General features: G+C 34.7%; 1 protein-coding gene across 3 annotated transcripts in view; it reads left to right on the forward strand.

Annotated features, from left to right (window-relative positions):
* LOC150101221 (epidermal growth factor receptor kinase substrate 8-like) overlaps window positions 1–16,464 on the forward strand; it is a 218,423-nt gene that overhangs the window by 98,133 nt on the left and 103,826 nt on the right. For all 3 annotated transcript variants that reach the window (XM_090401588.1, XM_090401590.1, XM_090401589.1), the window contains exons 3-4: window positions 5,500–5,594; window positions 10,313–10,390. In XM_090401588.1, coding sequence (XP_090257714.1) covers window positions 5,500–5,594; window positions 10,313–10,390 — 173 coding nt within the window. The remainder of the gene's footprint in view (window positions 1–5,499; window positions 5,595–10,312; window positions 10,391–16,464) is intronic.

Consider the following 16,464-nt stretch of genomic DNA (forward strand, 5'->3'; position numbering starts at 1 on the left):
TCAGTAACTGGATTATTCTGAGTGAGTTTGTTATAGTGTGTTGACTATATACTTTCACTTTTTTTACATTTTCACTTATTCACTAATAATGTTTATTTTAAATTTTACATTTGATTGCAGTAATTGTAATATTTTATTGTAATAACCGTAATCCCCGTAAATTGTAATAACCGTAAATTTGGAAGTTTTTTTTTGAAAATACAAATTTGAAAACCAAAAACATTTTTTTTTAACTTGATTTCTTGGGAGAGGGGAGATAACTAGTTTCAGATCTTGCAAAAACTTATAAATGATACTACAGCTTGTTATACATTACTCTTCAATTATATACACTGAGTTATTGTTTTGATTCATCATGAAATACAATTAGCCCAAGACTATCACTAATTTTATCTTGACTGCAACAATCTCTGATTGGCTACTGGTGGGGATTGAACTGCCTACTCAATCTCCAAAAGTTAGATAGGACTAAAACAGCCTTGCCTACTCCCTATAAGGGGAATAAAATAAAAAGCTGTTAGTTGATTTATTTTATTTTATTTTGAAGTATTCAGCAAATCTCCCAAGCTGTTTTCAGTATTCTCTATTGTGTGTTTTGCTGTTTTTTAGATGTGCATGTTGTGGCGCACTCAGTATTTAATCTTGGAGGGGGCCGGGTGCTCAGGATTTAACCTTGAGGGGGGGTCCAAGTTGAGTAGACGATTTGTGAATACATACTACGCATCGCATACGACCTACGACTGAGCATCTGCAGTGATCGCTAATTCATAAGTAGTATAGAAATAGAAGACACGACACAACATAAATAAAAAAAAGAAATAATTTTAATTAGGAAAAGATTTTTGGAAAATTTTCTAGTGTTTTTTCCTTTTTTTGGGGGTTGCCTGGGCCCCTTGGCCCCCCCTATGGGTGCACCACTGTGTGTATGCATGACATTTAGAAGATACAGATAATCATAAGCTATGTTGATATGCAAGGCATGTGCAACTTAGTGGAAGTTTGCTTACATTCTCTGCTAGGCTGCCCAAAATTAGACTTAAGTTCAAGTCTAGTTACTGACTGGAGGAACTTTTTCTAAGCCTTTCTTTGATCATTTCCCCGAGTTAGTTGATCTCTGACATGGGCAAACAGGATTTTTGTCCCATCATTTCAAGAAAATCTACCGTAGAACCCACATTATTTTCAGACAGTAAACATAGTGTTAGGATTAGAGACCACGAGGCCTTGTGTACTCCCTATAAGGAAATAAAAGGCGTTTGCTGATTATTTATTTATATTGAGATGCAAAAAGTTAGTGAAAAGATTTAATTTTAATTGTTGTATAATCATTCACTATTAGTTAATAGATTGTTTTCAAGAAACAGCACTGAAATACATAATACATTGCTAATAATGCTGATGGATATATATGCATGCTTTGGGGTGGGGGGGTGGTAGGCAGGGATACAAGATGCATGTCTGATTTTATTTGCAATAAACAGGTTAATAAAAGTCTACTATTAAGTACTTAATGGCTTTTGGCAAGGCTTAGATGACAGCTATCATTCATTAAATAAATTATTTTAGTAGTATTTGAATAAACTATGATGTTATACTTCTGAATAAATCCAGTACACTTATGCAAGATTCCCTGACTAAATTGAATAACTGCTATAATAAATTTGGTATGAAGATCAACAATAAAAAGACGATGAAAATAGGCAGAAACATCGAAAACATTAACTGTATCCTGAATGAACACCTATAGAACAGGTAAAACATTTCAGCTATTTAGGCATAATTTTTAGTAATGGTAAATTAAATATGGAAATAGTCAACAGAGTTAGTAAAGCTGGTTGGGTAGGAAGTCAGCTGAAGAAATTTATGTGGAATAGGAAATAAATTAGTCAAAACGCTAAATTAGCTGTATACAAGATGTTTGAACCAATTTTAACTGAGTGCTGGGTTAAAAATAAAATGTGATCAAAGACTGGCTACCACAAATATGAGAGTCCTGAGAAAGATTAGTGGAGTGAACAGATAGCATCAATGGCAGTATTGTATTAAAAATGAGAATATTAGGACAGTACTTCCCATTATTAGTTATTATTGTTAGCAGAGCTAATCATAGATTGTATAGTCAATTAAAATGGGAGAGAAAGATTGACAAAAGAAGTGTTTTTTCCAGATTGTCACAAAAAAAAAAGACTCAGAGGAAGACCCAGATGTAGATGGATTGATATAGTAAAAAGTGCCTCATCTTTTTAACATGAGTCTTAAATTGGACCAAGTTCCAAAGTAGAGGAAATGGGGCAAAATTGTTCTTTATGAAGGCTGTGATAGGAGATTACAGGACTAATCTGTGTATGGAGTTATATGGTTAAAGTGTTATAGAGGTCAGGAAGGAAAAGATTCAGAACTGGATTGATGACAGTGGAATACTCTTTGACAAGCATTGTTTTGCTAAAGGAAGATCATTTTTTAGCAGTCTACTTAGTTATTATAACAACTTGAAAAATGCATTGACAAGAGAGATGCATATATAGTGGTGTATAGATTTATATGCAGTATAAAAATTCATAGTTTTATATGTAACATATAACTTTGGCAGTAATAATGAAAATGTCATCTATATATTGGAACCGTTACTTGGTTTTATGTGGTAACTTCCCAAAGCCTGTTTTATCAAGGATTCCATTGGCAGTGGTGAACTTCATGTGCCTGTTGTTAATCTTTCTTTCTTTTCATATTTATTGCCAGTGCTGTAACTAGCTTTTCATGGGCCCTGTGCAAGATTTTATTTTTGGCCTCCCCTTTTTTTGGAAAAAAATAAAAAAAAACAAATACAATAGAAATTTTGTTTATAAATATTATATATTTATGAATTGGCCCTCACCGCAACAAACTTTAAAATTTTGTTGTGGTGAGGGCAATTTTAAAATGAAAATATAATGCTGATATTATTTTTTTGATATCCCATTTCAGGGTCCCCTTTGTTCTGGTTTACCTGTGCATCCATTGCACCCTCCTAGTTATGGCACTGTTTATTGCCATACTTGAAAAAACTTTGAAAAAAACATGCTATCTAAACAGTGCTTGAATTCAATGGTATCAAGTAGAAAGAGCTTCTGTAATAGCTTTAAGTTTTATCTCTGGGCATGTTTAGTAAATAAACTGACACAATGAGATTTGCTAAAAGCTTTGTGAATCCCAGCATCAAATCTTGTCTTTTTCTATTAAATGCCTGAAATTTTTGATATATGATTCAGTCTTGATGTATTGACTTACAAAGGTACATCTGGCTTCTATATATATCTATATATCCCAGAATATATATCTATATATACACTATATATCCCAGAATATATAGTGCCTTAAGGGCACTATATATTCTGGGATACCATGGTGTGCTTAGAGGTCACTTGAACAGATCTCTGATAAGACTGTTTTGTGTTTTTGTACATTTGGTCCACACTCGGCACATTTTCGATACCTTATCAAAAGCCTCTCTAGAGTTAATTTTACTGATTGAATTTTTTTGAATTTCTGAGAGATTTTTGCATTAAGCACAAACTCAGCAGTATCCTTTAGAAAGAATACTGCTGAGCTTTAGAAAGGGATTTGTAAGAGGTAAAGGACTATCTTACCATCAGATAGACATCATGGTAAGGAAGAATCTTTTCAAGGCATACCTCTTTTTACAGTGCTTCTACAATATGGTTATAACCTAACAGTTATATTTTGCATCACAAACCCAGAGAAGTTTCTGAGAGTCAAGATGATTATCATTATAGAATGGAGGGTGGGGGCATAACTCTACCACATATTGACCACATAATGGACCGAATCAAGCTGTACATGAAAATGTCCTTCAGTCCTTAAACAGTTTGCTATAATTTTATCACCTGAACTGTGCAGCCTCTGTCCTTGAAGAAACCTAGTATGAACAAGACTTATTATTCCTCTGGTATGTTACATAGGATAAATGGGGCCACTCGTGGGAATGTGAAGCATCAAACTAAAATATCGTATACACAGTTGCATTTAGAAGTTTAAGGAAGCATCTGAAATGATTGGCCAATAGAGGATGTATGTTAGATGTTGAGATTTTAGCAGCTGAAAAATAAGTTGTTTTTGAAAAAATAATTAACAATAATTGACAGATTTTTTTCTGTATTATTATTTTTGAGAGTTTGTTTGTAAGCATTGTTTACTTGTTTGTATGGTTCTAATAGCTATTTTTTTATAAGTATACTGCATTGTATGTTATCGAAATGCATAGAACAATTGTTGGTGATTTCAATTTTTATTATTATTTATTGATTGATTTATTTTGGACTGCCGAATGTGCAGAATGCATTCATTTGTAGAGTAAAAGATTTCTGGAAAGAGTGAAACTGGTTGGAAGTGTTTGGAGAGTGAGTGCCAGAAGTGTGGAGAGAGTGAGGATAGCAGTGAGATGAATGACTAAAAACAAGAAAACGCAAGGCAACGTTGTTGGAAGCAAGTGAAGATATATGCAGTATGAGTGACAGCAAGAATTACATGAGAAAATGAAGAGAATAACCAGATAATGAGAGAGAGAGAGAGAGTGAGAGCACTCTTATGTGGAGTTATTCACAGAATAATATGTGAAAAAGAAGCAAAAGGAGGAGGAGATGTGAGGGAACAAAGTGGAATATACAAGAGCAAAAAATCCATTTTTTATTTTGATGAGGGATCATATGATGCTTATTGTAGCTTCCCAAGTTCAACTTTAGTGTGTGTGTGGGGGGGGGAGAGCATTACAGTTTATGTGTACTAATGCAAAGTATTCGATATAAGGGAGAGGAGTTTTTTTGCATTGATTAGTTCAACTATGGCCAAAAGTTACAGGTATTAATAAGATTTAGAGATGATGGAAGATGATGTGCTAATATTTGACAGGATGCAAGAGGTATACTGTTTTCAGAGAGGAAATAGAATGGGAGAAAGGGTTTTGCTAATGATAGCAAAAGAATTGAAGCCACTGGGATGCAGTTCATTTTAGGTCTGTTGTGAGATAGAGGCCAACAGGATGATTATACAGTTGGTTTAAAGGAGAATATAAATGGGCATGCATTGGAAAATTAGCACAATGAGTACAGGACAGATAATTATTATGGGGACATTAGATTGGTTAACAGAGATATAGTCACAAGGGAAGGAGGAAATGATTTATAGAGCTGCTAAAATACAAGATATTCCATAAGTGATGTCTTAAAAGCTAATCTCTTCTTGTTGCTATTCTTCAGTCAAGTGAGAACAGTCATGAACTTCAGTGATGCCTGATACAATATTTTTTTTATTTATTGCAAGAAAATCTTAAAACTTTACCACTGAAGATATGACTTTTCCAAACTTAGTAAGGAATGTATTTGCTATTTGTAAAAATGTGATAGATATTATTTTAAAGCAGCATATGTTTATAAATCTTTTTTGGTTAAATATTATTTGTAAAATTTTATGAGATCAAACATTATTGTTATTTATTTTTTTCAGTGATTCCAGGCCATACCTGGGAAGAGCTATGTCCCCACATAGACGTCATAACGATATGAAAACAATGTCACAGTATTCCAATGGCTATAATTCAGGTGACTTTAATTAAAATTTTTTTTTTTCTTTTTTTCAGAGGATATGAATTTTTTTTGTTATGGTGAGTCCAGATATGAGGTAATAGTACATTACAGCCAAGAGTGGGTGGAAAGGAAGAAAGAAGAAACACATTACATAATAAATGCCATAAGAATACACTTAAACACAGTAAAAATTATACATTTGTTGAATTTAGACATCAAATTTGGAAAGAGTAACTCATTCTATCCTTGATGATACAAACATACGTTTAGATGTGGCCAACATCCTAATCAAGTCCAAGCCTCCCAAAAATAATATCCCACATAAGGAATTCATTGCTATAAAAGAGCTACACAACAACAGCCAGATTACCATAACAAAAGCAGACAAAGGAAATGCAACCGTGGTGATGGACACAACTGAATATGAAAACAAAATGCACACACTATTACAAGATCAGTCAACATACAAAATTATAGATCGCAATCCCACCAACACACCAAAGAATAAGGCACGAAAATTATTGAAAAAAGTCACTTCCTGGCCCAAAGACACAGTTAACAAACTCAAACCCTTCCATGTTAAAACACCGAGAATCTATGGAGCACCAAAAATTCACAAACAAGGCACACCCCTACGCCCAATTGTGGACAGTATAAATAGTCCCACATACAAACTGGCTAGACATTTAGCTAAGCTACTAGTCACTCTCACAAACAATTCTCCCTCCTTTGTCAAAAATTCAGCACACCTAAAAAGCATCTTACAACACCTTACCCTAAAAAGCTCAGACTTAATAGTAAGCTTTGACATCACTTCACTATTCACAAATGTACCACTAATAGAAACCCTCAATCTACTGAAGTCACACTTCCCCCCTGATATATTTGAACTATTCAAATTCACAATACATGCAGGATATTTCACATGGAAAGGGAAAATATACAAACAAATTGATGGGACAGCCATGGGCTCCCACCCCCAGCCAACTTTTATATAGAACACCTGGAAAAACAAGCAATCAATACAGCCACTCTCAAACCAACACTTTGGCTATGCTATGTTGATGATGTGCTTGCTATTTGGCCACATGGCCCTGAGACATTGAAAACATTCTTAGCACATTTAAATAGCCAACATCCAAAAATCCACTTTACTATGGAACTAGAAACCAACAACTGTCTGCCCTTCCTGGATACACTCATCACACGTCTCCCAGATGGTTCCTTATCATTTTCAGTTTTTAGAAAACCCACACATACAGGCAGATACTTACACAAACAATCACACCATCATCCTTCTCAACAATATGGCATATTAAAAACGCTAACCCATAGAGCTAGAGCAATCTGTTTCAATGACAAGGCTCTGACTGCTGAACTGACTCACTTACGCCACACCTTCTTGGCCAACGGCTACAATCCACATAAAATAAACAAAATACTAAACACTCCTAAGAAACCCCTCCCACCATCCACCACAGAGAACCACAACAAAACAGTCACCATCCCTTACATTAAAGGCACATCCGAAAAGATCTCAAGAATTCTCAATAAACATAAACTACGCACTACATTCAGACCATGTAGTGAATTAGCCACCCTCATCCGCTCACCCAAGGATAGCATTCCTCCTTTATCACATCCAGGAGTCTACCAAGTACCCTGCTCATGCAATCAAGCCTACTACGGTCAAACAGGAAGAACTGTGAACATCCGCATCAGCGAACATAAAAGATACATCCGGAATTATCATTATGGGAAGTTGGGCCTAGCAGACCATGCACTGGATACCCCTGCACACAGGATCAACTGGAAAAACACAAAAGTACTACACAGAAACCCGTATAAATCAGAGAGATTGTTCTTAGAGGCGACAGAATCCCTAAAACACACTCCAAATCTCAACAAATATGGCTGTATTAACTTGCCGAAGATCTGGGAGACAGTCATATTAAGAAAAAACTAGCACGTTTCTAGGACTCTAGTAATATATGATAGGTTTTTTTTTTTTTTTTCAGATAGAGGGCACCAAAATCAGGACTCTAGTCTTTGTGTTGCTGCTACAATTTTGTTTAAGTACACCATGTTGTTTTAGTCTCGCGTATTGTGACAAACAGTGTTTTTGTGCTCTGAAGATGCTGGTTATAACACCAGCGAAATATCAGCATCAAGTTAATAAATTAATTATTTACTTAGTTTCTGTGTTCTATTATACCGTTAAAATAATAAACAACATGTTCGACGAACACATAAGTCTGTCCACACGTTTATGCACTCTACTATGCTTGACTGCACGAAGAAAGACTTGGGAGTTCAAATCTAGTCGGTGACTAGAGGAACATTTTCTAATCCTTTTGTCGACTGGTTCCCTGAGTTAGTCGATCTCTGGCACAGGCAAGCAGGTTTTTTCTCCTGGAAACTCAAGAAAATCGGTCATCAAACCCACACTATTTTCAGACGTTAAAAATATTGTGTTAGGGTTAGGGACCACGAGATGGTGGCACTTGCTAGCCATCTTCTTCACTGCGTACCAATTATTTTGTGATAACCTTGGGCTAGCTATCTCTGATTGGCTACCGGTGGAGATTGAACTGCTCACTCAGTCTCCAAAAGTTAGATAGGCTAAAATGGCCTCGCCTACTCCCTATTTGGGAACAAAATGATGTTAGCTGATTTTGATTTTTTTTTTTTTTTTTTTGATAAAGATGATGCAGGGGAAATATTTCTGCACTTGGCTAGAGAGACCAGAACAAGGGGTCATTTGTGGAAGTTGAATAAAAGTGTGGTTAGTAGGGGTGTGAGACTAGATTTTTTGTTTGGAGAGTTGTGAATGAGTGGAACAGGTTGCCAGAGTCAGTTGTGAGTGCTTTGTATGTTAATGGATTCAAGGAGAAGTTTGATAGATTGTGTGGTTAGATTGGATCTCCTGCAATGAGTCTTTGGACTCCATGGAGGTGCCTGTATAATAATAATAATAATAATAATAGTTTATGTATACTAATGCCAGAAGCATCTAGAATATGGGAAGAGCACATCTGGTTTGGTTTACACTGGTCTGGTTGCTTGGATTCCTTGGGGATGAGCAGATGGATGTGGAGAAGATCCAGAGTCAAGTGTTTAAGATTGCGATAGGTCTGTGGAATGTTCCCTACATGGACAGATTGAAGGTCTGTGGGTTATACAGCAGCTAGATGATAGGCAGTAAAGGGAGACTATGATAAAGAAAAAGTTATTAAAGTGATTTTATAGAATTAATACTGAAGGCTTTTTTTCTGTATGTGGCAGGAAGAACAAGGGAGTTATCCTTGGAAATGTGTTAGAATATGGTTAGCATGGATCTGAAGACAATTTTTTTTTCCTTGAAGTTTGGTGAATTGGTGGAATGGATGTACAAGATGGTTGTGAGTTTTTTGTCAGTGGATGAGTTGAAGGAGAAGTATGATAACTATTTTGTGAATAAAGTAATTCCCCCCCCCCCTTCATATAATGAGTCTTTTACTCCATGAAGGTCCAAAAAATTAATAGTAAAAGTAATACAGTAATCTACTAGTTATTCAATCCTTCAGTTATCAGAATGGCATGTTCTGCTGACCCTTGCATGTTGGTTGACATGCAAGGATCAGCAGTAGATTACTGAACTAATATTTCAACAGAACATAGACAGCTGAGAATCATGATGTGAAAAGTTTTACTTCTTCCTAGTTCCATTATCATAGTAGGAAGAAGTAAAACTTTTCACTGAAATGAAAATCTAATTTCTTAATTAATCAACTCAGTGTTCTGTGTTAACACAACATTTTTTTTTAGATATCACATTCTTAATGTTGTTGTATCTGGTTTCTTCTTTTATGCATAGAAAATGGCAATCCAAAGTTCTCGATTGGTGCTATAATTAAAAAATGTTTTTGTACTGGATCCTGGAACTGTATCTATGTGTGTGTGTGGAGTGTATTGCTTTCATGCTCAATGCTTGTATTCAGTAATTGTTAGGTTTTGGCATTGTATATTTATGTTTAGAGCTATCTATGTTTTTCACTGTCAATTTTGGAGGATTAGTGAAGTACAATTCTTTTTTGTAAAACCATACAACAGGCACAGAGATCTATGAAATGCTTTACCAACCAAGTATGAGTACTTGCAGTAGAGATCAAGAGCTCTTGAAGCAAAGACAGACAACTCATAGACCAAGAGTATCAAGAAAGTATTAAATGACACAGATTTTGTGCTGAAACATCTGTATGTCATAATAGGAAATTGTAACTAAAAGTGGCATTATAAAAATTCGTTTTTCCATGTTCATTAGTTTCTTGCCAATAATGGTATTGCAAGAATTTTACACCTACCATACTCTCTGGATATAGCTCACTGCAAATTTCTTGTTTTATTTCTATGGTTTAAAGATTTCTCTCAAGAGGACAATGCTTCAATGCTTGAAGCCAACAATTTAATAAAGTGTAATACAGGAACCAAATGCTATTTCAAAATGTCTGACTTTAGGTGAAACTAGAGTATATGTTCCTAACTACTTTAAAGTTGACAGAAAAGATTAGGATATAAGGTTATTCTGAAAATCTAATTTCTCAATTAATCAACTCAGTGTTCTATGTTAACACAACAATGTTTTTAAATATCATATTGTTAATGTTGTTTGTGTGCATTTGTCTGTCTGTGTTTAAAAGATAAAGATTGAGGAGCACCTCTTTATAAAATTTAACAGTGTAAAATTTTTACAGACCACCTCAGTGACAATGATGATGGACCAGCCTATCTATTGGAACATCTTGCAACATTTTCTGTTGGACCTCAGTATGGTAAGCTAAAATGTATTTATAACTATTGTAAGCAGATTTTATATTATGTAATATACTAATATACTAATCAACAGGGGCTCATTGAGATAAACAGATCTCATAATTTTACTGTGTATTGTTTCACCTATCATTTATTTATGGTCTAAAAGTAATTTCATTTTTATGTATTTTTAACTTGACAACAGTAAGTGTCAAAATTCTTATAAGCTCATTTTGTACAAATCACATTTGCACAAATATGATAACATTGCCATCTTGTTGATGCAGCCAATAAAAAGTCATCATCATCCCATTATTATCCATTTGGGTGGGGAGGGGAGGTGACTTGCAAAATATCCCTGAAGGATACAGTTGAATGAAAGGAACAACTGGGTCAAAATCCATGCCATGGATTTTGATGACTCTCATAGGTTGGGCATTGTTATCTAGTGATGCTGTCTTACATGATCACATGCAGTGTTGCATTGGCATAATACAGGTCTTCAGTTTGTTCTAAATACTAATGTATTTTTCTGAGTTAGTTGTTACCTTCTTGTTCAGGTTACAAGTATCTTCAGATTTTTTGGGAACATTTGTCGTGCTCAAACTTTTAAGAAACCCAGGATTTACAACTGGTATTATTCACAGGGGAAAAAAAAAATCTGGACTGTTGTACAAATGAAGTTTTGAGAAAATTTCATTTTATGAGTTGAGAGTTCTTTGAGTATTAATCAACTCTTGTGTGTCTAACAACTCACAGATAAAAAAATTAAAATTAGTTTGAAGATTGTCTTTTATACTACTAGTTTTTAGTATTTGGATTAATTTCTCTCTAATTCCATTTAAATTTATTCTGGCTTCCCACCATACCAACTGTGCTTATCTGTTATTTATTTCTATATTAAATTTGTTATCTTCACTAAAAAGTGTGTCTAAATAGATGAAATATTTTACTCCTATAGCATCTCCATCAATTATACAGTTGATTCTTTCTGTGTTCCTCCCTATTTTCATAGTTTGCCTTTTGTTGTTAATTATTATACCAAATATTAAAGCTGTTGTTCAAAGAAAAATCCTTAAGATCTATAGAGTTAAGATAATGTCATCTACACAAAGCAAGGAACTGAGTTGTGAATATCTCCGATTTCATTATTAGTATTTTTAAATTCATACGATTATAGAATGTACAGTGCTTTTGAATTATGCTGAGAAAACGGTTTAAAATTGATTGTGATTTTTTTTTACATTGGATATGGACTTGTGCTTGTAATCTTTACATTTTGTTGATTTTTGTTTTATATACCACTAACATTTCAAAAATAGCCTTCTGTGATAGCAGTATGAAATGTCAACTCATGATCATGTTTTATTCTGAAAGTTTCTCAGTGGATTTGTTGCAAACATTTTTTCTGTGTGCATCAAAAAATGTGGTTTCTGGACTGCGAGCGTGAATGAAAGATATGAGGAAAATATATGAGGAGTTGTGATGATCAACTAGAGTGTTGATCAAAAATGAAAATAACCTGACCAAAAGTAACGAGAAAACTAGATAATAGTAATGGAAACACACTGGAAGAATTTAGATAGCAATTGATGGAAATGAAGAATAAAATTGAATATCCGAAGAAATGATAAATGCAAATAAGAGGATGGAAGTTAGTAAAATGAAGCAGGTGTCAAAGATTTATGGGGGACTCGGTCATTGGAAGTGTAGTGAATAATAAGGTATCAAAAGATGATAATGCAGCATTGTATAGGGTGGGGGGTTTGTTTGAGAGGTGTGGCCTATATAAGGTGCATGAAACATGCTTTCCAGGTGGCATAATGATACAGATAACTGAGGGTTTACATGGATGGAGGCAAGAGAAGGGATGGGTAGAATTAGTGGAAATTGTGACAAAAATGACTTGGAAAGTGAAAGAAAGAAAGAAAGAATGTGGAGAGGAATTTGAGTTTATTTAGGTATGATAAAGTTGAAAAGTAGAGCAGAAATAATGAGTGGTAAGATGGCTGAATTGTAAAGCAGTGGATGTGCAGTTTGTGACCGTATGAATTGAATTTGAAGGGAGATTGGAATGGTTTAAGATAGATGGCATGCATTTAAATAGGTTTTGGTGTTGGATACCTGGAGCAATTACTATTTGCTTAGAATGCATACTCAGAGTAGTGTGGCCAAGGATCAGAGAAATCAGTAGGAGAGGGACAGGTGGAACGCAGATACCAGAATGAGAAAATGATCATAACATGTCATAGAGATGGAATAATGAGGATGAGATGGATAGGAATGAAATGCATGTGAAGAAGGATTGTGTTAGTTGAATTTTGTTGTTTTGTATATTAATACAAGGAGTATCAGAAAGGAATCTTAGTTTGCAACATTCAGTCAGTGTGACCAAAGATAATTGGCATAAGTGAAACCTGCATGACTGAGGATGATACTGTCCAGAATAGAAATGGATGGAGATAGAATCTTCTAGAAGAATAGGAAGGAGAAATGAGGAGAGTTAGAGAAAGAATGCTGCTAATGATAATAGTGAAATTACATCCATTAAGAGTAGAAGTGGAAAACAGTAGTACATGTTAAGTTTTGAGGCAGTTTGGTGTGAGGTTGAAATTAATAGAATAGCATATCTAATAAGATGTTGTCGCAGGCTTGGGAAGGCATAAAATTGTCACAGTCGGTATATAGGACATTGACTGTGATAAGTTTAGACAGATTGCTTTGGCATGTAAAAGGAAGGTGTCCTTTTACATGCCATGGATTGGAAAGAGGAAATAGTATATGACAGCAAGGAGAATGAATTTTAGTTTTTGAAGGATAACTATCTTAAACAGCATGTGATGGAAACAGCACACAGTTTGAGAGGGCTGCATTTAGTGATATCCTCACAGAATGTGTTTGTGAATGAGTTACCAACACCACTTTCTACTGCTGATATACTGGTTTGAAAAGTGGTCAAACTAAGAAGGGTTGCTGTCAATTATACTATATATAAGGCAGGAATTATAAGGAGGCAGATGATTATGGAGAACTCTGTAGTCAGCCAACATGCCTTGAGTTGATGAGCTGTAGGGAAAAGAGATTGATAGAGTATGGAAATTGATCATGTCATGTCTGACACTCTGATTAAGTGAATAAATAGAATAGGATGTTTATGTGGAGAGATTAAGAGAAATGTGACATACTAATAGTGAGGCTTCCTGGAATAGTAAGTGAAACTGACAAGAAAGAAATTATGACTGGTCAAATAATTCACGAGACTGATGGCAAAAAAGATGGCATTGCTATATGGAGATTCGATTATTCAATGTATTGTGAATGAGAGGATGAAGGTTTGTTTTTCCCAGAAGTAGAATGAGCAGGGTGATTAAGGCATTGAATATGAGGAGTAACCAAGTAAAAGAGTTTGTAGTGGTAGTAGGAATGAATGATTTGGTCAGAAATGAGGGGAGTGTGAGAATGTATAACAGGAGAGTTAAAGGTAATAGTATGATAGGAAAGATAGTCTGTATGTTACCCAGGTGTGACAATGATGAGTTGAGTTGGTGAGCAAAGATCACAAACAGTATGTTAGCAGAGATATGTGGGGAGAAAGGACAGTTTTTGAATATGTAGGATGTGGAGGGACTGTATGAGTGATGAACAGCATTTAAATAGTTTTGGAAAAGAAGAGCAAATGAAGAAGAAAGATTAAGATATGAAACAATGGATAAGAGAATCAAACAATCATGCAGGAGATTGAAAGAAGATTGGATAAATAACCAATGGATAAAAAACCAGAGAAGCACTCCTGAAAGTGAAAAAGAACTTAATGGAAAAGAAAAACGAACACAGTCTAACAACATCAAGGACAAAGAAGGAAACATAATCGTTGATAATGAAAAGATAAACGAGAGATGGGTGGAATAATTATCAAACCACGATGATGATGATGAGAAAATGAGCGACTATTTATGACGCCTTAGGTTATGTGCAGCAACAGATACCACTCTACCTACAAGAAATGAGATACAACACATAATCAAGAATCTTCCTAATAATAAATCCCCAGGGTATGATTAAATCCTTGCAGAACTGCTGGAAGCTTTGACTGGTTACACCTACTTAGTAGATATCATTCAGCACATCTATAAAACAATAGAATTACCTGAATCTTTTACATCTCTCTCTGTATATCAATTCCAAAGAAAAATAATTCCCAAAATTGTGAGGATTATAGAACTGTGAGCCTAATCTCTCATGCATCTGAAATCATTTTAACCGCTGTTAACAAAGAAATTGAAAGAACTTTAAGTAGTGAACTAAGTGAACAACAGAAAGGCTTCAGAAGAGGAATGGGAACGATTAATGCTATCCTAGAACTAAAATTATTACTGGAAAGATCACTTGAAAGGAACAAGAATATATACATATGCTTCACAGACTTTCAGAAAGCCTTTGATCAAGTAAAACACAATAAATTGTTTAATATTTTAGAAAAATTAGACTTAGAAGATCATGGACGTATAAAAATGATTTACTCCAAGCAGAAAATATATCTGTTTAAACGATTTAAGACTTCTGAAGTGAAAGTAAAAAGAGGATTTAGACAGGGCTGCATCCTTTCACCAAATCTATTTAATATTTAGAGTGAGACAGTGATGAAAAATATTGAAAAACAAAAAACATGCTGATGATACTATCTAATTGCAGAAAATAGAAACAAATTAATAAAATTACTGCACCTACTAATTGAAGAAGGTAAAGATTTTGGCCTACATTTAAATGCAAAAAAGAGATCAAATTTATGAGAATCTCAAAAGAAAATAGATCCAAGCCAGAAATATTCATAAACAATATAAACATCGAGCATACAATGGAATACAAATATTTAGGCACCTATTTTACTGCAAATGGAAAACAGGATAAAGAAATAAAAATAAGAACTGCAATAGCTAAAGATGCCTTCTTGAAAAATAAAGACCTGCTCAGAAGTTCTGACAGAGTATAGAGACAAAGAAGAAGACAATGATAAGAACATTAGTTTGGCCAGTTTTCACATATGGAAGTGAGACCTGGGTATTCAAGAAGAGCATAAGACAACAGATAGAGGCCTTTGAAATATTCTGTAGCCATGAAATTTTCAAGGCTACAGAATAGCCTTGAAAATTTCATGGACAGAGCATGTGACAAATGCAGAGGTATTACAGAGAATGAAAACACATAAATCTTTATTGCAGGAAATGATCTAGAGAAAGATGAGACTGGGCAGGACATGTTTTGAGGGGATCAGCAGGGCAGAGGACACTAACAGTTTTAGAAGGAAAGATTATGGGAAGAGATCCCCTGATTGAGGAAGTTTTCTCTCAAAAAAAATGGGAGGGGGAACAAGAGGTAAAAAAAAGGACATGGTTTGATGATATAAGATCATATCAAGATCATGTAACTATGCTGAAACAAAAAGAAGAGTTGCCAATTGGAAGAACATGGTGCTGCACCCTTGCATTGAGGCAGTTACATGATGATGATAATACACAAATATTCAAGTAAGTGATTAAGTCTCTTTCTGTTCCCAAAAGATAATTTCAGCATTGAAATTATCTTTTGTGTTGTATTTGCAATCTTTGCTGCTTCTATGAGGGTGCTACATGGTCATGGTCCCTGAACTTCAACTTCCTGTCTACTAACACTCTAACATCCCTTGCCTAATCAGTTTCGTTTAGCATAATCCCACCAATATAATATGACATTAGGCATCTAATCATGCCAAAGCACATGAGTTTGCATTTACTGACCTTCCCTGTCCTTCCTGAAATCCTTCCCAATATCATTAATATACAGATTGAATAATAGTGGACCAAGAACCGATCCTTGTGGTACACCACTAGTTACCTTAAATCTTGCAGACTCATATCGCCCATATACCACTTTTTGATAGAGGATACCACTGTCCTCTTATTCATGCTAATATTTTATAATCCAAACCAATATTCTTCAGTTTATGCAACAGTCTTCCATGCTACATTCTACCAAAAGTCTTCTAAAATCCAAAAATATTATGGTGTATCCATTTCCTTTGTTTAACTCAATAGCAACATTATTATAGAATGTGAGC

The sequence above is a fragment of the Typopeltis vanoorti genome, chromosome 12 (assembly GCF_054136105.1).
Source record: "Typopeltis vanoorti isolate ZY-2024b chromosome 12, IOZ_Tvanoo_1.0, whole genome shotgun sequence".
Taxonomy (NCBI): domain Eukaryota; kingdom Metazoa; phylum Arthropoda; class Arachnida; order Uropygi; family Thelyphonidae; genus Typopeltis; species Typopeltis vanoorti.